The sequence below is a fragment of the Mauremys mutica genome, chromosome 23 (genome assembly GCF_020497125.1).
Source record: "Mauremys mutica isolate MM-2020 ecotype Southern chromosome 23, ASM2049712v1, whole genome shotgun sequence".
Taxonomy (NCBI): domain Eukaryota; kingdom Metazoa; phylum Chordata; order Testudines; family Geoemydidae; genus Mauremys; species Mauremys mutica.
In genome coordinates this window covers 12,772,767-12,794,997 of record NC_059094.1, presented here as the reverse complement: position 1 = coordinate 12,794,997, position 22,231 = coordinate 12,772,767, and the positions used below count along the sequence as shown (strand labels likewise).

Below are 22,231 nucleotides of genomic sequence, written 5' to 3'. Positions count from 1 at the left end.
GGATTGGATGTTGTCGACCGAGGCGGGGCGGGGGCGCGGCGTCAGCGCGCGGGGACGCGGCGGGGAGGGAGGGACGGACCTGAAATTATTTTTATTTCTTTGTTTCCAAGGGGAGGGGGGAGAAAGCGGAGAAAAAAAAATCTCCCCGGCCTCGAATGGTGGTGCCGTGAGGCGGGCGGGGCCGAGCGCGCGCGGGGCCGGGCCGGGGCCGGGGGCGGCGGGGGGCCGGGAGGATGAAGCGGCGGAGCGCGGACTGCAGTAAACTCCGGCGGCCGCTAAAGCGGAACCGCATCACCGAGGGCATCTACGGCAGGTACGGGCCGAACCCCTCCCCCTGCCGCGGGTTCTCCTGCCCCGCCCGGCGCCGCCTCCGCCCCCGCCCCGGCTAGCCCCGGCAGGACCCGGCCCCAGCGCCGCTCGCCCGCTCCCCCTCCCCTCGGGATCCCCATTCCCGGCTTGTCAGTGTCCGCCCCTCCCCCTGGCCCGAGGGACGCGGCCTGTCAGGACGGAACATCCCCTCCCTGCGCCCGGCTCGCGGCGCCTCGCACCCCCCGGCCTCGGCGCGGGCAGCTGGGTCCCGGCCGGCTCGGCGGCCGCCGCTAGGCCGCACTCTGGGCCCGGCCGGTTGGCGTCCTGGCGCTCCTGCCCCATGCCCAGCCCGAATGACTCCGCCTCGCAGCCCGCCGCTGAGCCCTCGCGCCCAGTGTCTCCTGCGAGCCCCGCGCCGCCTCCCTTCAGCCTCCCTTCAGGGCCCCCCCACTGCCTCCTCCCAGCCCCCCCCACTGCCTCCTCCCAGCCCTCCCCCCACTGCCTTCTCCCAGCCCTCCCCCCCACTGCCTTCTCCCAGCCCTCCCCCCATCGCCTCCCTTCAGCCCTCCCCCCATCGCCTCCTCCCAGCCCTCCCCCCACTGCCTCCTCCCAGCCTCCCCCCCCATCGCCTCCCTTCAGCCCTCCCCCCATCGCCTCCCTTCAGCCCTCCCCCCATCGCCTCCCTTCAGCCCTCCCCCCATCGCCTCCCTTCAGCCCCCCCCCACTGCCTTCTCCCAGCCCTCCCCCATCGCCTCCTTTCAGGGGTTCCCATACTTGGCCTCCTCCCAGCCCCCACACATACACATGGTCTCTTCGTGCCCGCCCCCCTCACACGGTGTCTCTTCTCAGTGCCACGCTCCTCCCTTCCAGGCCCCTCTCTTTACATACATTGTCCCCGTACCTCTCATAACTCCCCCCCACCCCCCACACATAGACCCTTCTTAGAGCACCCCCAGTGTTTCCTCTCAGAGGTTCCCTTCCCCTCAAAGTCCCCCTCACGTTGCCTCTTCTTCCTGTTCAGGGCCTGACCCCCTTTCCCTTCCTCAACAACTGCCTGAGACCTTTACCCGCCCCCTGTGCTTTTCATAGACTTAGTTGAGATGCTGTTTTGTTTCTGTGTAGTGGTTCCCCACACCTTATCCTTTCTGTATAAATCCGGGTGTGGGTGGGTGGGAGCTGCTGGCCAAGGTCCTGTTGGTGCTAATTGAAGGAAGCAACTTGGGGAAGGGGTCAAGGGGATTTGTTCAGAGTTTTTCCACTCCTTTCCCCAACATTTATCCTCCCGGAACAATACATCTGTGGTTCTCAAACTTTTGTACTGGTGCCCCCTTTCACATAGCAAGCCTCTGAATGTGACCCCCCCATATAAATTAAAAACACATTTTTATATATTTAACACCATTATAAATGCTGGAGGCAAAGCAGGTATTGGGGTGGAGGCTGACAGCGCGTGATACCCTGAGGGGTCCCAAACCCCAGTTTGAGAACTCCTGCATTACATGATGTAGTGAGGGGCTTAGCAGAATATGCGCATCTTGAGGGCTGCCTGGTTCAGAAATAACAATTTGGGAGGGTTCTCCACATACCTCAAACAGAGCAGAATAATGTGAGTTCAAGAGGTGTAACATTGTAGATAACTTGCCATAGCAGTTTGACAGCATGAATTTGCATGAGTGGCATTGTGGATGCAAAGTTTTGGCGGACAGCAGCATCTAACATGTTATCAAGGTTAAGGAGTTAGGTTTTTATGTAGGGTATAAAACCACAGCTAGAAAGAAGTGAAATTGACATAAAACCTACTATGATAATCTTATACTCAGAGAAGTTTATAGGACTTTTAAAGAAGAGTAAATTGGCTTATTTTAATCAGAATTAGTGCAAATTGTTTTCTTTAAAGGGACTGAGAATTATGTTTTTAAATTGAATGTGAAATCTTATAAGAAACACCTAAATTTAGTGTAACTGAAAAAGATGAGAAATATTTTTCTTTTTCAGCTTATTTGTGCTTTTGATAAGCTTTTATAGTCAGTTTCACTGTTTCTTCTGCTTGTGTGTTGTTGTTGTTTCCCCCACAACAGGGCAGATAGACATTTTTTAAATATAAGAAGGTAAATTAAATTTAAAAAAATGGTAGCAGCCTCAGGTACAGTCCATGACACTGACTTTTAACTCATTTTAAAAAAAAATTACTAGATTGCAAGTTCATGTGTCCCTTTAAACTCAGAGTTTTTTGGTGATAAACATGGGTCATATATAAAAACAAGAGCAAGAAAATCTCAGATTGAGACACCAGTTGATGGTGTTTTACTGTAAACAGTGACATATTTTGGCTTTTATTCATTAGTGTGTGTGTGTGCACGCTAGAAATATGATTTTACAGAGAGAATGATGAATAGGTAGAATGGGTTTCCACCTGAGATAGAGTCAAGTACTATCAATATATTTGGGCAAAAATTGAATGATCAGAGAATTTGGTTAGAGTATTAGATATTGTGGTTGTTGGGTGTAACTGATGGACGCTCTTTTTTTAGGGGGGGGTTGTCAGGAGGTATTTTTTGCCCATGGTACTTCCCCCTCCCCCACAAATTATGTATTGGTCCCCCTTCCTCCCTGATAAGGGTGCGTTTGCCCTCCTTTGGCATAACCCATGTATACTAAAGAGCTGTGTCTGCACAGAACTTTTTTATTAAAATTTTTATTAAAATTGTGGAGCTGCACCACTAGTAGAAAAAATTGGAACGTTTTTCATATGGAGTTATGTAATTACTGCTGAGAGTAAATCTAGATGACTTGGTGGTAAAAAAATGCCAGCAACTGCCAGCACCTTGTCCACATTAGAACTTCTGACTGTGGAGCTGAAACAGTGAGAAACTCTCAGAAAAAGACTTGCTAAATAAATAAAGGTAGATAATTTGGTCAAGAACGGTTCTGAATATGCTTGCATTCCGTATAATGGCTTGAGTCTTGCCTTGTTAAATAAAGGGCACTAGTTTTATTTTAAACTTTAAATAATTCATTTATAAAGATGGAAATTACAAGAATATCTGTACTACTGAGATGGCAAAAGGCACCTGACTTTTATGTTGTGTGAAATAACTGCATGCATTGACATGTTCCATATATGGTACACATCAAAACACCATAGAACATCTTTTTGAACAGCTGTTTTGTAAAAACATGTTTTAATCTTAAGAGTATTTTAAAGAGCACAGTTAATTTAAGGTATACTTTATTTGAGTATTAAACTTGGTTGCTTCCTTAGTGGACAAGACACTGTCAACTAAAGCCGTAAACAATTAGGAGAAAACAACGTTTTTGAGCTAATAAGAGAGGGCTGTCCAATTCAGGTACACAGTAATTATACAATTCTTGAGTAAGAGAGAAATTGGTAGTCTTGAAACACTGATTGTTGAAGATCATGAGCTGTGATAATATCTCACGTCTATTTCTAGTTCAGTTGAGGTCTATATGTGCAGTAGGTTGAAGAGCTGAGAAAATGTGCGTAATAGCCACATTAGCTTTACAAAAGGGAACCAATTCATAGTGAACTCTGATATTATGAAATTCACAGAGTTTTACTTCTTTTCAATATGCAAATTGTGATTCTGATTATAGTGACCCTCTGCTTAAAATAAAGTTGTTCTGTGAGAAATAGTGTAACTAGAAAAGGATTCCTTTGTATTTCTATATTTGGCTGATATCTGAAATCCCTTACCTATCAATCTTATTTACAAATAATATACTGGCACTTGTTTGCTAATTTAATAATTTCTTAAACAAAATTTTCAGAAAAATATAGATTTGTTACTGCTTACTTCATTGGATTCTTTTGATCCATTCTCCATTCAGTCTCTTGTTCATGTCAAATTGATGGAAAATCTAAGGACAATGTTAAATGTAGTAGAATAACAAAATATTTATTAATTGCTTCAGAGTGTCTATTCTTGAGCAAAATACCATTTGGAAGTTACAAAGTAATTTCATCTTCTGTTTATAAGATAATATTTAGGGAGCACAGTCTCTTGGAAAATAGTTTATATGTAGGCAGACCCTTCTGGAATCCTACGATCAGTTGCTTTTAAGCAGAGATTCAACATTATATACCTTCTCTTACATCTGAACAGATTGGGGGTGGGGGAGATGGGATGTATTATTAGGTGGGTGGTTGCTTTTTCAAAAGACTCATACATAACTATGCTAGCTGTAGGTATATCTCCAATACAGAGGATCACATTTCTTATAGTAATTGTTTCTCGTGGAATTCTTTGTTTTCATTTCATATTGACATTTTCTGTTCTGAAAATTCAGACAGCTTCAAAGTACTATTCCAGGAAGAGGTAGGGGTAAGCTAGTGTGGAGGGTTTGCTTCTTTGGTAACCTAATCAGCAAGAAGTGCTTTATATGGAATGTTCTTTCTTTTTTCCTTATCCCTTCTCTTGTCTCCCTTCCCTCTTACCATTTTCACTCATAGTTCAGTATATCATGATATTATGTAAGTAGTCTCTGATGTGATTTGACTGGGTTCTTAAACTTTCAAGATTGATAAGCAATATCTGTGACCCACCTAAAAATGGCAATAATCATTTTATAATATCCAGATGATAACTTAGTAGGTTTTGTGTTTGATGAAATGAAGCCCCCAAAGCTGATAGGTGAAACAAACAGACCACTGAATGCATCCTGACTCTTAAAAACAAAAAGCCTCCATAACACAATGTTGTCTCCTCGATTTTGTATGGCAGCCAAGTGATGTTTATAAGACTCCTGCTCACCTAAGTGCTCAGAGCAGCTTTTTTGGTGAAGTGAAGTTTACCCTTGTATGCAAAGAGAACATACTCACACAAAGGAAGAAGAGAGGCCATTATTGTTCAAAAGGCAAAATTGTTGCTTTTAATCTGTTTGACTATGTCTACACCAGCTCAGCAACCCAAGATTGTGCAAAATTATTAATGAATTTAGCAATTGTTGCACACTATGAATATTTCTCCATTTGGCTACTGTTCATGGTTTAACCTCTCTGAGCTCATTGGCAAGGCCCCTTACTGTGTTCACACTTAAATTCCCCTTAAAGACCCACTTCTGCCCTGTTGACTGTGCTGAATCTAGTTGACTTTTATTAAAAATCTCTATTTGTTGTTCCCCTTCCACTAACCGCTATCTGTATCTGTTAGACTGAGTTATTTGAGACAGGACTCTGCCTTGGTAGTTTGGCATGTGCCTTGCACTATTATTAATATTTTAATTTATTATACCAGTGGCATCTGAAGGCTCCCAACCAGGGTCAGGATCCCTTGTCACTAGACATTACCAAAAACAAATAATGATAGCCTATGGTTATTCCTGGATTTGGTGGTTGAACATTAATAATAATAATACCTAACTGTTAAATATCTGGGATAAAATTGGAGAAGACTAAACTAAAAGTAAAATTAAGTAATGATCTAATGGAAAGTTTTGAGGAGATGAGTATAATGGTCCCTATATTTGTTTTTATAAAGATATTCAGATAAACCCAACCTTTTATGATAACACTCAGACAGGTATTAGATTTCAATATGAAATTTCATCTGGAATGCATTTGAATTTTTGTTAAAGATTTAACATAAAATGATACTGTTTATCCTTCCAAATTTCTGAAGAGGACATGGTGGTTAGTACTTATGTTCCTAAATTTCAAGTAGTTTAAGGTACTGATTGGAAGCTGTAAAGTTTAGTGAGCACATGCTAGACCAGGGGTCAGCAGCTTCTGGCATGCGGCTCACCAGGGTAAGCACCTTAGCAGGCCGGGCCAGTTTGTTCACTTGCTGCATCAGCAGGTTCGGCGGACTGCGGCTCCCACTGGCCGCGGTTCACCGTCCCAGGCCAATGGGGGCAATGGGAAGCAGCGCAGGCGAGGGATGTGCTGGCCGTGGCTTCCTGCCACCCCCATCGGCCTGGGATGGCGAACCGTGGCCAGTGGGAGCCGCAATCGGCCGAACCTGCCGACACGGCAGGTAAACAAACTGGGCCTGCCAGGGTGCTTACCCTGGCGAGCTGCGTGCCAGAGGTTGCCGACCCCTGTGCTAGACAGTTGGAACAATTAAAATTTGGTGATTCATCTCTCCACAGTGACCGTTTCTCAGTTTTACAGATGTTGTGGAGCCCCATGATCAGTATATTTTAGGCAACAGGAACGGAATTTATTTCTGCATAATTACCTTGTAGAACAGACCATCAGAACTGTCAAATCGTAATTTACATGTGAAAATGTAACCGTCCTGTCTCATTGACTGAATACTATGTTTGCACACTAAAACTTGTGTAATATTCTTTTACTTAACTAATTAGTTTCAACGTTTAAGGCCTTTAAAATATGGAATTAGTGATATGTAACTGTACTACATACAGTGCTTTTTCTAGTGTTCATTCCATACATTAAATCAGCTATTTGTGCCTCATGCCTTCAAGAAAGGGCCATTAAACTCTCGGTCTTTGAGCTGATCTCCTCTTGTTTTTTCCCTCTCCCCAATTTTCAGTAGTTGCTCTCATGCTTCTTCCTTTTCCTTTTTTCCCCCATTTAGTCTGGTTCCTCATGTCCGATTTGAAGGTACTTCAGGCCATGATTAAGTGCTGTGTAGCGTGGCGTGCTGGCACAGTTGCTGGCAGCTTTGTGCTTGTGTACTGCAACTGAAGCTTCAGATGCCAATGGTGCAATCTCACAGTCTAAAATGATCATTGCTTCTGAAGTATTGTGATAACCTGGATAGGCTAGGACTCCATCAGTACTATGTGCAAGTGTGATAGTTCTGTGCTGTATTGCAGGATTTACTGTACATTTTAAAAGAACATCACTACAATTTAAGCGTACTGTTTGCCCCTAAATCTTCTGGTCAACTTTCTAGAGAAGCACTTGCTCTTTTATTTTTCTATGAAATACAGTCAAAAGTGGGTATTGAGAGCTCCACATGTGGAGTGAGGGACAGTATGTGCCTCTGATTGTCCAATACTTTTTGTGCTGCTTTTCTTGGTGGTATGATCACTTTTTGATAAAATATTCACTAGATTCTGTGTTCTACCTCACTTCTGATTTGGCTTATATCCAAGTGTTAAGCCTTTGACTATGCTGACAGCTCAATAAACTGTAAGGAAAAATGGTACATTCTAACTCAAGGAATATGGTCTCTTTTTAGGCTTTTTTAATCCATAAAGATTCTTCCCAATGATGATTTAATCAGGCACTTTTTAATCATCTTCCTTTAACAGGAAAAACATTTTCTGCTCACCCTTCTCAAGCTGCCCTATAGGTTTGTAACAAACCAACAGTACTACCTTTTTTTACCTTAACTCAAATCCAGGTCTCAAATATAATTTGGCTTAAATTTAAATGTTCTACTTTGTCATCCCCAATACTCCAGGTAATACTTCCCTCTGCATATGTGTCTCATTCTGCACACATTGCAGTTCCTCTGCCTGCTTTACTTTTACCTGTTCTGTACTTTGGTATTTTCAGCTAAGTTATTTTGTGGGTCTGACTGTGTCTGTTTTTCCAATAACATCATACTCATTGCTGAATGCATGGCTCCAGTTCAGCCAGTGTATAACATTTGCTTCCAGAATTTCTGTAAAATATATGTAACTTTTTCATTTCATCTTCCCTTAGCCTGTGTATAAGAATTAGAGTTTCTCCATATGATGCACTGATTTAGTACCGGGGCAAATCCCTCTCTGGATTTTTCAAATATCTCTTCCTTATTGTAAAATATTTTCCATATATATGTCCATATTAGCATCGTTCTGTTTACTTCATGCCATTTATATGTATTCTGTCCTGTATTCTTGTTTCCTGCTGTTCTGCTTATACACATCTTGTCCCTCCCCATTCTGTATCCCTTCTCTCCCCAAATCACCTTTACACATATAAAGCACCTTTTTCATCTGAGAATCTCCATTCATATTCTCTAACTATTCAAAGTGTTTTGACTAGACTCAGCTAGACAGGCTTGAGATCTTGCTGACAGACTGTGTGAGCTCTGTAGTAATTCTGCATGGGTGCTACACTTCACCTCTCTGAAGCCTACCTCTACATTTGGCACTTTGCCAGTCTCAAGATGCCTTCCAGTCCATTGTGTTGTGTGAGTCAGACTGCAAAATGAAACATGCTATCAATTCTGGTAAGATTCACTTTGCTGCCTTTGGGACTCACAGATCATGAAAGAATAGAGTACCAGTGTAGCTTGCTACTGCTTTGGACTTTGCGTGCACTGCAGATTGTAAATATAGTTCTCACCAATTATTTTGGACATTTTTTACCTTGCAGCATCCACCCAATGCAGTGGTGTAGAGTATAAGGGAGCAGCTGTGGCACTTAGGTTAATTCTTCTGCATTTTTTCCTTTCAAAAATCCAAAGGGGCAGAGACAATTAATGTGGGGTTTGGAGTAAAATTGCATGTTCATTGCATGAGTATACTAGTAATCAACCTTTTTATTGGGTTTGCTCTACTGGATCAAGTCACTGGTCCTTTCTGGTCAACACTTCCATCTTTTGTCTTTACCCCCTCTGGCCTTCCATTGTATAATTAGACCTATGTCACTTTTATAGAGAAAGCCCTGCCCTTGTTAGTTCTTGAGCAGATCACTGATTTCAGATTTTTGTATGATGTAACAGACCAGAAAATTGAATATCTGAAATGAAGGGTAATTATCTACAACCAATTTGAGCGTAAGGGTTTTTCTCTTCTATATTAAGAACTAACTTGGGGAATTAAAATGGGTGCAGGGTGATGCATTTGAGTCTAAGGTTAGAGAGCATTTTTCTGTGTGATAAATATTATCTGTAAGCGAGGATACTGACACAGCAGCTATCAAAATTGGAGAGACGTGTGGATGTGCTTAGAAAGATCAATGAATATGAGAGGGTCGTAGATAATAAATGGCTGATGCTAGACACCAAAGGAATACCAGCTGTTTGAATTGCAGGGTGAGCATATTGGAGGTGAGGCACAGTAGGGATAGGGACTAAAACAATGAGAGAATGTAGTGTCCAGAAAATATCAGAGCTTGAAGAGTACAAAAGTTAAGGCAGTAAAGGGAAATAGTACAAAGGAAAGGAAAAGAGCAATTGAGAAATATTGTTAATAACGCCATAATGGAATATTATTTTTGTCATAAAGAACAAGCGAACAGAATTGTGATTCGCCTACCAGAACAAGAGGTCTTCGCATGTTTTTTTCTAATAGAGCTTAATTTTACATGTACATCCATAGCTATTTGAGACATTTAAAGTGTACGGGCACACCAGCATAGGGGAGAGCACTGTTTGTCTACTTAGCCCCTCTGATTTGGGTGACAAAAACTGTGAAGTAGACAATAGAATTTGTCAGGAATAGCAAACATAGGTACACCATATCTGGGTGGAACAAGGGCACGCAGGGGTTCAGGTCCTCTCTTCTTACTCCTAAGGATCACTGCCCTCTGGCCTACTAACTGGAAGAAATCACCAGTGTCAAAAACAGGATTAGGATTAGTCAGGTACTTCTTGAGGCCCATACAAATGTATAGCGTCCCTTTTTAAAATAATAACCCTGCTGAATTCCAGTCTTATTTGATGAAGCTCTTAATTATCTTGAGTCCCTTGAACAACAACATACATCTGAAAAAATAGGCTTTTTAATATTGGTGTGAGCAACCTTAGTGTATGTGTTACATTGTAAGAGGGCCTCTTAAAAAGATGGGGAAAGTCAGCATGGCTTTCAAGAGTTAAATGAGTTTTAATGGCTGTATTCCAAAGCTCTGCATCAGAAAGAGTTTTCACTAAATAATTATTAGATTTGCATTACATTTGGCAAAACTAATTTGTTAGAGAACATGTCCATTATTATGGACTTCAGCTGCAGAAAAGTGCACACTGGTTCAAATATCTTTGTTTCCCAAACAGTGCTATGATGGAGCAGTTAGGTACACTTGGATTGGCAATGGATATTTTTGTATGTCATTATCTTTCTTGACTGAAAAATAAAAGTATCTAGGGATGGAATTCACAAATAACACACTTAACCTGAGCACTTACATTTGTGTCCACCCTGCACATACAGGTGTGTGTGTGTCTCACACACACACACACATCCTAACCCCAAGTGCAGTGCATGCCTGCCACAGCTGTTTTTCCAGCCTAGTAGCTATAATATCATCTGCATGAGGGTTCCTGGCTGTTGGATCTGCTTATGTGCAAATCCATTGGTGTATTCAGAACTGACATGGATGGAATCTGCTTCCCTGGCACGTAAAGTTTAGAGGTTCTACTACACAACCACAACACCTGTCCCCCCTCATACCTGAGTATTGCAGATGTTCTGTGTCATGGAGGGTCTTTGTACAGGTCCTGTGTCAAAGGTTGAATTTAGCCCCAAAAGACTACAACATAGTGTACAACCAAAACCCATCTTACCACCTACTTTTTTTTTAAAGTTGAAGTTATGAGATTTTTATGGTCATGCTGCTGTTTTGTTATCCTCTGAGGGCATTATTTGAGTGCAAGGCTATTGGCAATGCTGCAATCACCTTCTCCTAGGATAATGTACTAGCATTTCTGATTACTTTATCAGGATCTTTTTATAGTTTGTATTTAAAATGTACGCAAATATTTACATTTGTTGTGTAAACACTTCAACCATAGATACAGGAAAATGTTTTTGAAATTGTACTATAAAAACAATATTTTAAAAACAAAGTTGCATTGCAAATTGACTTAGTCCAGGGTTAGACAATGTTTCGGGTCATGAAGCTTCTTACCTCATTGCCTATTAGATTTCTTGTATATCTTGTTTATAAATTTCTTGTTAATTCATTTGAATGGGACTAGTTGCCGTGAGTCAGGGTTGCAGAACTGGACCTTTAGTAGGTAATCTAATAACACATTAGGTGAGAAGGGAATATCCACAGTTCCTCTGCTCTCCGGGGACAGTGGAGTGAAACAGAAAAGACCGTGAGGGTCCACAAATGTCACTTTCTCATACCATATAGTAATTTGATTTAACCATATGAACCCAACCATTACAAGAAATTAAGGTGGAAGTATAGTGTTTTCCTAGTCTTAAATCTTGGAATCTGACCTAATTGTATAGATAGACTGTATGATGTTTCACAGGAATGCACAATGTACATATCCGTTCCTGACATCTTTCACTTTAACTCAGGGGTGGGAAAACTTTTTGGCCTGAGGGCCACATCTGGGCATGGAAATTGTATGGCGGGCCAGGAGTGCTCATGAAATTAACAATTCAGAGATATTCTAATAAAATGTATTTAATAAAGATACATTTTAGTGGAAATAAACAGAAAACCTTACCTACTATTATAAATATACCATCATAACAATGTATTACAATAATTAAACCAAATTAACCCCCTTTCCGCACTTGGATGTTCCAGGCTCTGATGGCATGTGAGGTGCGATTGGGTTATGCAGCTGGAGTAACATGCATGCCCTCACACCCCTCATGCAGGTCCTGAACACGCGGGAGCGCAGGGCGGAGTGGGGAAAGCCCCTGACCCTGCTCCCCGGCAGGAGCGCCGGAGCAGGGCAGTGGAGCTCAAGGGCCGGATTAAAAGGTCTGATGGGTTGGGTGTGGCCGACGAGACGTAGTTTGCCCACCCCTGCTTTAACTGATTTGGACCCCATGGGTACAAAAGGGAGTATTCCTCTTGTAACTTGCACTAACTTACTACTGGAGTATCTTTACACTCGTTCATAGTGCAGAGAATCCATCTCTTCATTCATATAAAAGGGGGTGAATTACGTAATGTATTTCTTTGTATAGTACCAGCTGAGTACTAGGCACTTTACAGACAAGTGTGAGTGTATGGATGTGGGAATCTGATTACTGCATACCTGTTTGCAAGCTAGCATTTCCTACCAGTACCACTATAATCACTTCCAAAATACATTAGCATTTTTGTTATGATTAGTAGATTAAAAATAAAAGTGCCACTCTGCCTCCACACCACAGTCATTCAGTGGCTGCATATATTTGAAACTTCAGCATTGCTATTTAAAGAATTACTGAAATGGTTACAGGTTGGAGGTTTCTGAGATGCACGGAGGATTGTCTTGTTTAAAATAGTTGCTAATAGAGGCCATCCAGAGCGTCATCATCTTTGATGTACATAGCAAAAAGGTGTGCAATTGCTCAGTAATTCGCCCAGTAAAAACCGTAGGTGGTACTGTGCTCTAGAAAAGAATAGTTCTCAGAGAATTGGTAAGCGATAATGGCTTCTCTTTCTGTGATAATTTGCTTCATCATCCTGAGATAAGAACATTGTTGAATTTTAATGAAACGGAATGAAGTAATCTACCTGATAGGCAACAAGCTCAGTAATTTCCACCACTAACTCTTCAGGGCTAACCGGTATTCAGTTGCTTGTAACCCACTGCTTATGTGTAAATTTGTTCTTCGCAGAAGCTTTCTTCTCTGTATCTTTTATCAAGACTTATGTAACTTTCTAGATAATATGGATGGCTATGCACAGTACAGAAATTTGAGACAGACGGTCCTACACAACATTGCACATGTTAATTCTTGGCAGTTTGTCAGTAGACATCCCAGGGCAAAGTTCCATTGAGCTTGCTGATAGTATGATACAGAGAAAGTGACTGCTTGAGGATATCATGGTGGAGCAGCTCTTGGTTTAAAAACATTGTTTGTTTTATATATATTTATACAAACAATTTATTACACAAGTTAACATAATGCAGTAAGAGGTCATATTCTGAAGTATTGAAGCAAGATAATAGAGCTCTGATTTTCTTTGCCTCTGGTACTCTTCACCTTTCTTTCTGCCAGCTTCATTGATGTAGCAGAACATATTAATTAACGTGGTAACACTTGTAAGAATGACCTAAATAAACACTTGAGAGACCGTTCGGTGTTTATCTCAATATTTTGAGACCTGTGTTGTCCAGTACTTAAAGTGTTGGACTGAGAGTCAGGAAATATGGTTTCTTTTTCTGGCTCTTCCAAAACCTGTGTGATTGTGCCTCCATATTCCCATTTTTAAAATGGACATCTTTATTTTAAAGAGTATTATGAAAAACAACACTTTGGCAGTTTGAAATTGCAACAGACTTCCTTATTGGTTGCCTGTCTTTAATTTGTATGATGCCATGTGAATTCTAAGTTGCTAACATTATAACTGTGTATGTGCATGAGAGAGAGAGAGAGGGGCCCAAACTTCTGCAGCACTTTCTTGGGGAAAACACAGAAAACTACATGGCATTTGCAAGCAAATATATGAGAGAGAGAGAGAGAGAGAGAGAGAGAGAAAATGTGGAGCCTTTCAGCCATGACAATGTGCATTTGAATGATAAACCAGCTGCTTACAAAACTTCACTTTATAAAAAATATAATGGAGTGGTAAAGAAAGAGGTTGGCCTAAAGCATTTTGTAACAGCAATAAAAGTTTCCTTTTGTAAAAACAAAAATTCAAAAGCATTTTATGTAATTTTAAAGATTCCATTAGCCCAAGCCAGCTTGTGTTTGAACAAACCTCTATTTTGTGTTATAGGTGATCAATCTCATTATAGGAAAACCTTTATAAGAAAAAAGCATATGGTACATTTCTTTTGTTCAGAACAATATGTTCTCTTGTTGGCATCCCACTCTTCACCAGAAGCGTTGAAATTAATGTCAGTTGTCTTTTTTTCTTTACAGTACGTTTCTGTACCTGAAATTCCTGGTGGTGTGGGCACTAGTATTGCTGGCAGACTTTGTCCTGGAGTTCAGATTTGAATATCTGTGGCCGTTTTGGCTTTTCATCAGGAGCGTTTACGATTCGTTCAGATACCAGGGTTTGGTAAGTATAAAAGAAAACACTTGAAAACTGATTTTTCTGGTTGTGATAGCAAATACCTGTAACAGTGGGGGAGTTCTAGGGCTCATAGCAATGGAAAAGTTCCAAGGTTTTATAGAACCCTCATACAACCAACTCAGCATCCGTTTACTGATCATTGCTCTTGAGAGAAACAATGTTCTAGCAGGTAGGGCGCAAGCACAGGACTTCAGAGACCTGGGTTCAGGTTCCTTCTTTGCCACAGATTTTGTATTTGGCCTTGGTCAAATCATTTAGCCGCTCTGTACCTCAGTTTCCCATCAGTAAAATAAGAATAATAGTGCTTTCCTACCTCACAGGGGTGTTGCGAGTATAAGTGCATTAAAAAGATTGTGAGGACCTCAGGTACCATGGTAATGGGGGCCATGTAAGTACCAAAAACAAAGTTAGTAATACTGGTAGGTGCCAACAAGAAAACAACAAAAAAGCTCAGTTTATTGGAAATAGCTTTTAGATACTGGTAGTAGAGTGAAAGTTAGCTTTATGTTAAAATGATAGAGTATTTAGATTTAATGTGTGGCTAGTCTTTTGTTTTGTACTTTCTGTCTCTCTTCCTCCTCCCTATCCCCTCCCTGAAAAGTTGCAGGCCTCGTAATTGTGCTGCAACTGCCTCAAGTTTATTCCACCTTTGTAGGAATCTGGCAGCCATTTAAAAATTGAAAATAAATAGTGAAACCTAAATTCTTTGTTTAAATAATCTGTGATGTTCCTTACTTGTGTACAGAATGTGGTGTTTAAAAATATGGGCTAGGGTTTTACAAGACGCCTTAGGGAGTTAAGTGCCCAGCTCTAATGAATTCCAATAAAAGTTGGGTGCTAACTCCTTGGGAAATATCAGCCATGGCTCCTAATTTGACACTGTCCCTTTAAATTAAATTGGCTCAAAATCCAGGTTTACTTTACTTGACCTTCCCTAACAGAAAAAGTATAACAATATGTAGGATTTTAATCACAATTATTAAAAATAAGTAATAGCCACTCACTAATAACATTAACTCACAGTTGAAAGTGAGGGAAATAATTATGAAGTATAATATGTTTTTATGTGAACAAAAGTTATAAAGATTCATGTTTTTTTTTTCCCTAAGGATTATATATTTTAAAAGTAGCTGAAAACTATTCTCTTAATGCAAATTGTCACTCAACACTGGTTAATCTTTATCTCTCAAATTTTAGGAGCATATTTCACCTTTTTTAATCCCAACAGCACCTGTTAAAGGGGCAGTTATGCCCATGGGAAGAGAATATATTCCTTTAAATTATAATTTGGTATTTATAAATCACTTAATGGCTTTAACATCTTTATTTCCCAAAATGCTAACAAGGGTTTTTGCTGGTTCACGTGAGAAACAAAATCTTGCTGGCCTTGCAGTTGTAGTCAAATAACTGCACACCTCAACTGTAATGAGGCATGAAATCAAAAGCCAAGTGTCTCCAGCACCTCAGAATAAGAATGATCTCACAATTCTGAGCCCCGGAACGCGGGAAGCATCATACCATATCAGTCTAGTGGTCCATCTAGGCCAGTGTCCTATCTAGCAGTGGAAACAAGGAAAGTTTCTTCAGAACTGCTATCAGTGATTTGGCTTATGTGCTGAAGCATCAGGATTTATATCCTTACATATTTTATCCCATTAATATAATCTGGATGTTCTCATCCGTTTACATACCTAATCCTTTTTTGTAAGTGTGTTATCACAAAATGGCATTGTTGACATCAAGAGGATAATGTAGTAGTGCCAAGACCTGTCAACAGTACAGTTGAAGTCCTACCTGCAGCTATGTTCACACACAGTGATTTTGTTTGAAGACCAGCTAGCAGAGTGGATAGGACCTGCACAGTTCTGAGTTGTGTGCTGTTTGTCGCATAAATGTATTGGTTAGAATCTTCATTAGCTAATCAGATTGTTATAAATAGTAGTAACCTTTTAATGTTGACATAACCCTGATGTCATCTACGCTGTACTTCATATTTAGCATATAAAGCGGTAGTTTCCTCTGGAATATAATTGAACCATTAAGATGCTTTCTTTTTTCCCTTTTCTCAGGCCTTTTCAGTATTTTTTGTTTGTGTAGCATTCACATCAAATATAATATGTCTGCTCTTCATACCAATACAATGGCTATTTTTTGCTGCCAGCACGTATGTATGGGTACAGTATGTCTGGCACACAGGTAGGTCAACATTCTTTTAGTTACAACTTATTAGTTAAATATAAATCTTATCATTGCATAGCAAAATTCAGAAATATAGTTTCTGATATTTATTAAAACTTGTTTTTTCAGCTAGAGTTGTGCCTTCCATTTGTTTCACAGATCTGTTGTGTGTCCCTTTTTTATGGGAATGAATTCATTTGGTTTCAAAATAACCTTAACCCAATATTTCTTTGTATGCACTTTTTTTTGTAAACAGTAAGACATCTTAACAAGTGGCATGAAAAGTGTACCTAGGGGAGTCCCCAGAACAGCAAAAACTAGCTATGAATGCCTGACTTTGCTGCATAACTGTTTAAATAAGGAAATTTGGAGCACTAATACAAAAAGAACTGGAGTTTTGTGAGACAATACTAGCACTGTTCTTTCTATTTGGGTTAGAGTTGTTTAACTGTGAGATTAATGATGAAGCAAAGCCTTCGCTGGTTTTAAAAAAAAAATTCTTACCAGAACATGCTGTGTACCTCTTTATTTAAAAGATTGCTTTAGCTAGCATTATGGATATTTACAGGTTAAAGCACTTGTCACAATAACTATTTTTATTGCAAGGACAGTGTTGCTGACTCCAAGTGTTTAAAGAAGTCAGACCGCAAAAAATCATGATTGGTTTAAAAATCCTAAGAATATTTTAAAAATACATTTCGGGGAAGGGAGTGGTTATTTGGCTTCTAATCCTTTAGGATGCACTCAGGTTATGTCTTCAGAATTTTCTCTACAACCATGAGGGCTAGAAAGTTTTTTTTTTAATGAAAGTGGAGATTCTCACCTAATCACATACCTCAAAAAGTTGGGGCTTTAAGCAAAACACTAAATAGCACAAGATGACTTAAAATCATAAGAGTTAGCAGCACTGCAATGAGCATTTCTCAGCCCACTGGTGGAGGCAGCATCTTGCCAACAATTTTAATCATTTGTAATAATAGCATGTGGAGCCTAGTGGAAGAAACTGAGAACCAGTTACTGCTCATTTTTAATAATGTTTTAAACAATCCTAAAATAACTCTAGTATTTAAAATGATTGCCCAAAGTTTTTCTTGTCAAATGATGTCACTTTTCAGGAAGATGGTTGCCTCTGCCAGTAGACTTGGGAACCCTAAAGCAGTAACTTTAAGGATAGTGTTAGCTTTCCCTATTGAGATCACTTAAAATGTTCCAAGAGTTGCATGGGATTAATTCATAAAACACTCGCAAAGTCAATGGGAGTTCTGTGCTTAAATCCCATGCAGCAGAATAAATCATTAGTATTCTTACTGGTGATTGCTGAGTCAGACCGTCCATCAATACTGCTGTATTCAGCAGGTCTGGATAACCCTAACGTAGTGGCTCTTCCCTGTTGAAATCTAGCTGGAATTCCCTTCACATTTAGCAGTGTGGGCAGGCAGGATGGAGACAACTCCCTGGACGTTCCTGACCTCCAGGTTGAGAATACATGCCCTAAAGTTGCATTCATGTAGATGGAAAGTTGTGTAATAAATTAGTGCTGGATGATATGGATGGACGACAAAGAACCAAATTATTATTTAAGGTAACAGATTACAACTTAAATTGGCCTACAATATAATCACTTCATATCAGATTAATAACATTTACAAGTGGCCAGTTCTGTTTTCTACTGTCCAAGGAAAGTTATCTCCCTCACTTTGTATGACTCCTAATTGCACTAATGAAAGAGTATGAGACTTGGGAGCCCATGCTGACTTTTTTCTGCACAAGTGCTCAGCTAGTCTAAAATGTGTCTCAAGGAGACTGTTGCCTGCATTTGGGGAAGGAGCTTGGTCTGTTGAGTAACAAGTGTTCCGCTTACCGCTCATGTCTTCTCAGCTACCAAATTTGCTCACATGTATTATTTTAGCCATATTCATATCAGGTACTAAGAGGTACCTAAATGGGTATTACTAGTTCAATCTAATTTAATAACCTTTCCTTGATACAAAGATCATAAACTGTAACATGGCCCCAAAGTTCTGCAGTTTCTCTCACTTGGGCTTACCCATATTGTAGGGGTTTGGGCAAAGGTATCTCCTCAGATATATCTCTTTCTGTTTTATTTTTCTGAGATACCTAGCATTTGAGTCTAGATGATAAAGCAGAGCTTTAGAGCTAAACTCTTAATTAAAACGTCTTTAGTTTTTTTGTTTTGCAAGAGCTAGTCTTTATTTAATTCCATATTTACATCTGACTTGACTATCTTCCTTTTATTTGAGTCTTCTAAAAGAATAACTTAAAAGTACTTGCTGCCTTTAATGTATTGCTGATGCTTGTTATTTGTCTTTTCTCCATAGAGAGGGGTGTGTGTTTGCCAACAGTATCGCTGTGGATACTTTTTGTTTATATTGAAGCAGCAATTAGATTTAAAGATCTCAAAAACTTTCATGTAGACCTTTGTCGTCCTTTTGCTGCACACTGGTAAGTGTTCCTTCCCTTCTCTTATTTGTATTGAATTTTTATATAACGGCACAATATTAATAAAACCAGTGAAATGTTACAGCAAAAATTACCATTGAGAGGAAAAAACTGTCAATCACATTAAAGACACAGAAATGAGATACAGATGACATAAAAGGCAATACAAATAGAGACTAAGAAGATGCAAGAAATAAACAGAGGAATGGATTCACTCTAGGACTTAGACACCTAACTGCCACTTCAGGGTCCTGAATCTGAGAATCAGGTCCCACTGGGATTCACAAAGCCCCTGCTCAGCTGCCACTGAACCTTGTAGGCACCTAAACTTGCTCAGCACCTATTTTTTTTTCAATAAAATTTCCCTAGGTGACTATGTTTCTGCCTCTCAGTATGTGCACTGCAGCCCTACTCCAAGCATCAGGATGCCTAAGCCTCAGTGCAGTGCATGAACCAGGGAAAGATAGGCATTTGGCTGTCTAACTTGTCTATGGGGCCCAATCCAGTAGGTGTGCTCAGGTGAGAAAAGAAAGGGAGGGGAGAGAGCACCAGAAGATCCTTCTCTTATTAGTAAACTTGATGCCATCATACAAATTCATGGTAAAAAAAATTATCACCGTTGGCTGTCATTTGAATATTCTAGACATAAAGTGAGATGAAACTTTAACCAGGTGCAACCAACACATTTGGAGACCATTTGCTTGTGAGATGGAGAGAATTACAATATTACAAAGAGATTTATACCATTTCTTGAAACTTTTTTATAAACTTACAATATTCTTATTTACAGAAAGAGCATATTGGAAAAAATTGTACACAAATTTTAGCTTGATGTGGGCAAAAGTTTATTGGTGGTACTTGGTTAATTAATACATTTTTCTCCCTTGTGAATATCCTGAAGTATCCTTTTGCACAAATAAGGTCTTCAACTTCTTCCAGGAAGAAGGAAGTAAATTTAAATTAAGCCAAATTAAGGTCCCATTAATTCGGAATGAGTTTCCACACATGGATTTAATGCAGTTTAATCTACTTTAAATTCACACCTTTGGTTAATTTGGATTAATTTTCCTGAGCATCCCCATGTAGACAACCCCTAACTTGGAGGGAGGGATAGCTTAGTGGTTTAAGCATTGCCCTGCTAAACCCAGGGTTGTGAGTTCAATCCTTGAGGGGGCCACTTAAGGATCTGGGGCAAAATCAGTACTTGGTCCTGCTAGTGAAGACAGGGGGCTGGACTTGATGACCTTTCGGGATCCCTTCCAGCTCTATGGGATAGTTATATCTCCATATTGAATATTGTCCACACTATGCAATAAATTCTGGGGGTGGAGGAGTGGGGGGGGCCATGGGGGTCCTATCAGTTTTTATCAGCCATAAGGGCGAGCAACAGGGGGTAGGGGGCAGAGAGGAGCAAGCAGTGGGCAGGGCCTGGGGGAATGGGCAGGGAGCAGGACCTTGGGAGGAAAGGGCAGCATGGGAGGCTGGGGCCTCAGAAGGAAGGGGCAGCACGGAGGCGAGGGCCATGATTCAGGTGCTGGTGGGCCCTCCCCCCGCCACACACACTTTTAGGGAGCTTCCAAGGCTGCTGGGTTACAGAAGCTCTTGAGAGGTTTTTTTGAATTGGATTAAAACATTCCAGTTTGTCATCAGAGTTTTAGAATTGTAGCTACAGATAGCTTTACACAGTATCACAAAAGAAACATTAGCAAAGATAACATCAGATACTTATGCAAATAATCATTGCATTCTGGCAGTATGTTTGCAACTCAAATTTATTTACATAGTGTGTCATTACTAAGCAGAAAATAAAAATATTGTATAATGGTTAATAGTCACCTGCTGCAAGTGAATTTGTTTCTGATCTAGGAAACCTGAAGCATGTAAAAAGCTGAGTTCCTAGTGAATGTATGTTTAATCCTAGAAAGTCATATGGCACTGATCATTGCTGGTAGCTCTATTTCAGGGTCTGTTAAGTACTTATATTGGGATAAAGAAATTGATGGGAAGCCTAAAACAAATATTAGAAATCCTATAAATATAAAAACTTGTATGAATCTAGTTTATCAGCCTTGATCAGCAGAATTATACTTTTTGGAAGCAGAGCTATAGATATAGGCTTCTACACATTCTTCAAGACCTCTTTGTTAGAGTATTAACCTAAATCAATTTAATATGGTTTTATTTGCTAGCAGGTTCCTTTTTTTTGCTAGTGGATGAGACTTTTTTTCCATTCTCAAATTAAAATAAACACCTTTGGCATATACTTGCACCAATGGACAATTTCCCACTGGTTAAATGTCCTTGTTAGCACAGTTAATGGCATGATCTGCTAGCATTCTGTATTGTTCAAATTCCTATTAGCTAATAACAGTATTTAGGTCTTACATGCTTTACCCCAAGGATATGTAAGTAGTAGTATCTCCAGTTTACCGATGTGTGCACTGAAGCATGAAATAATGTGCCAAAGCCCATATATAAAATCAGTGGAAAGCTAGGTTTAGAAATCTGAAGTTCCTGGCTCATAGCCCCAGGCTCAATCCTCTAGACCATGTTGTGTCTCTTATCTCCTTAAGTGATGTATGTTGCCCTGTCTGACAGTTGTCTAAAAGCTGTCTTTGCCTACCAAAATAAACAAGTCATTACATCTTTAATGCTGAATATCAGTATGACAAAAGACCATTTACCACTGTGGATTGTGTCTTTTGTAACAGGTGTAATCCAGATATATTTATAGCATGCTGTACATCTTATTAACTTGGTAATATGGTCTTCTTTCTAGTATTGGCTATCCTGTTGTGACTTTGGGCTTTGGCTTCAAAAGTTATGTCAGCTACAAAATGCGATTAAGAAAACAAAAAGAAGTGCAGAAAGAGAATGAATTTTACATGCAGCTTCTCCAGCAAGCTCTACCCCCAGAGCAACAGATGCTACAAAGGCAAGAGAGAGAGGCAGAGGAAGGTAGGTTATACTGACTACATACTATTTTGCTGCCACCGTCAGTAATTAAAAGAAATACTGTGTGTTGTCAGTTGTTGGCTGCACGTGTGCGCTCTGTATATTGCACTGGCTCGGCCAGATAGCCTGTACAGCAGGCTTCGATCGAACTTCCCAAGAAGACCACAGACTCAATTTAGTGGCGAAGGCACTTGGCCAGGTTTATTGGCAACAAAGCACAGTATTAGTCCCCTGTATGTGCTACTTGTACTTAATACATGTATGCCTATGAGGATGGATCAGCTCAGTGAGTGGTGGGACTTCCCGTGCTCCCAGCCAGAAAAGACACTCGTCCTGCTTACTCCTCCTTTATACACTGATACAAACAAGTTATGCATTACCCCTCTGACGTGGTTAGTTACCACCCTATACCTTATACCTGCTGGTTTGATCAAAACACCTCCATCCATTACCCTGTCTTCCTGACCTTATCTAGGAGGGGTCAGT

The 22,231-nt window shown here is 40.3% G+C and overlaps 1 protein-coding gene across 1 annotated transcript in view; it reads left to right on the top strand.

The window, feature by feature from the left end:
- The first annotated feature begins 183 nt into the window (after positions 1-183).
- MACO1 (macoilin 1) overlaps positions 184-22,231 on the top strand; it is a 48,069-nt gene continuing 26,021 nt past the window's right edge. The window contains exons 1-5 of the mRNA XM_044997655.1: positions 184-313; positions 13,996-14,137; positions 16,222-16,348; positions 18,670-18,793; positions 21,570-21,748. Coding sequence (XP_044853590.1) covers positions 234-313; positions 13,996-14,137; positions 16,222-16,348; positions 18,670-18,793; positions 21,570-21,748 — 652 coding nt within the window. The 5' untranslated portion in view covers positions 184-233. The remainder of the gene's footprint in view (positions 314-13,995; positions 14,138-16,221; positions 16,349-18,669; positions 18,794-21,569; positions 21,749-22,231) is intronic.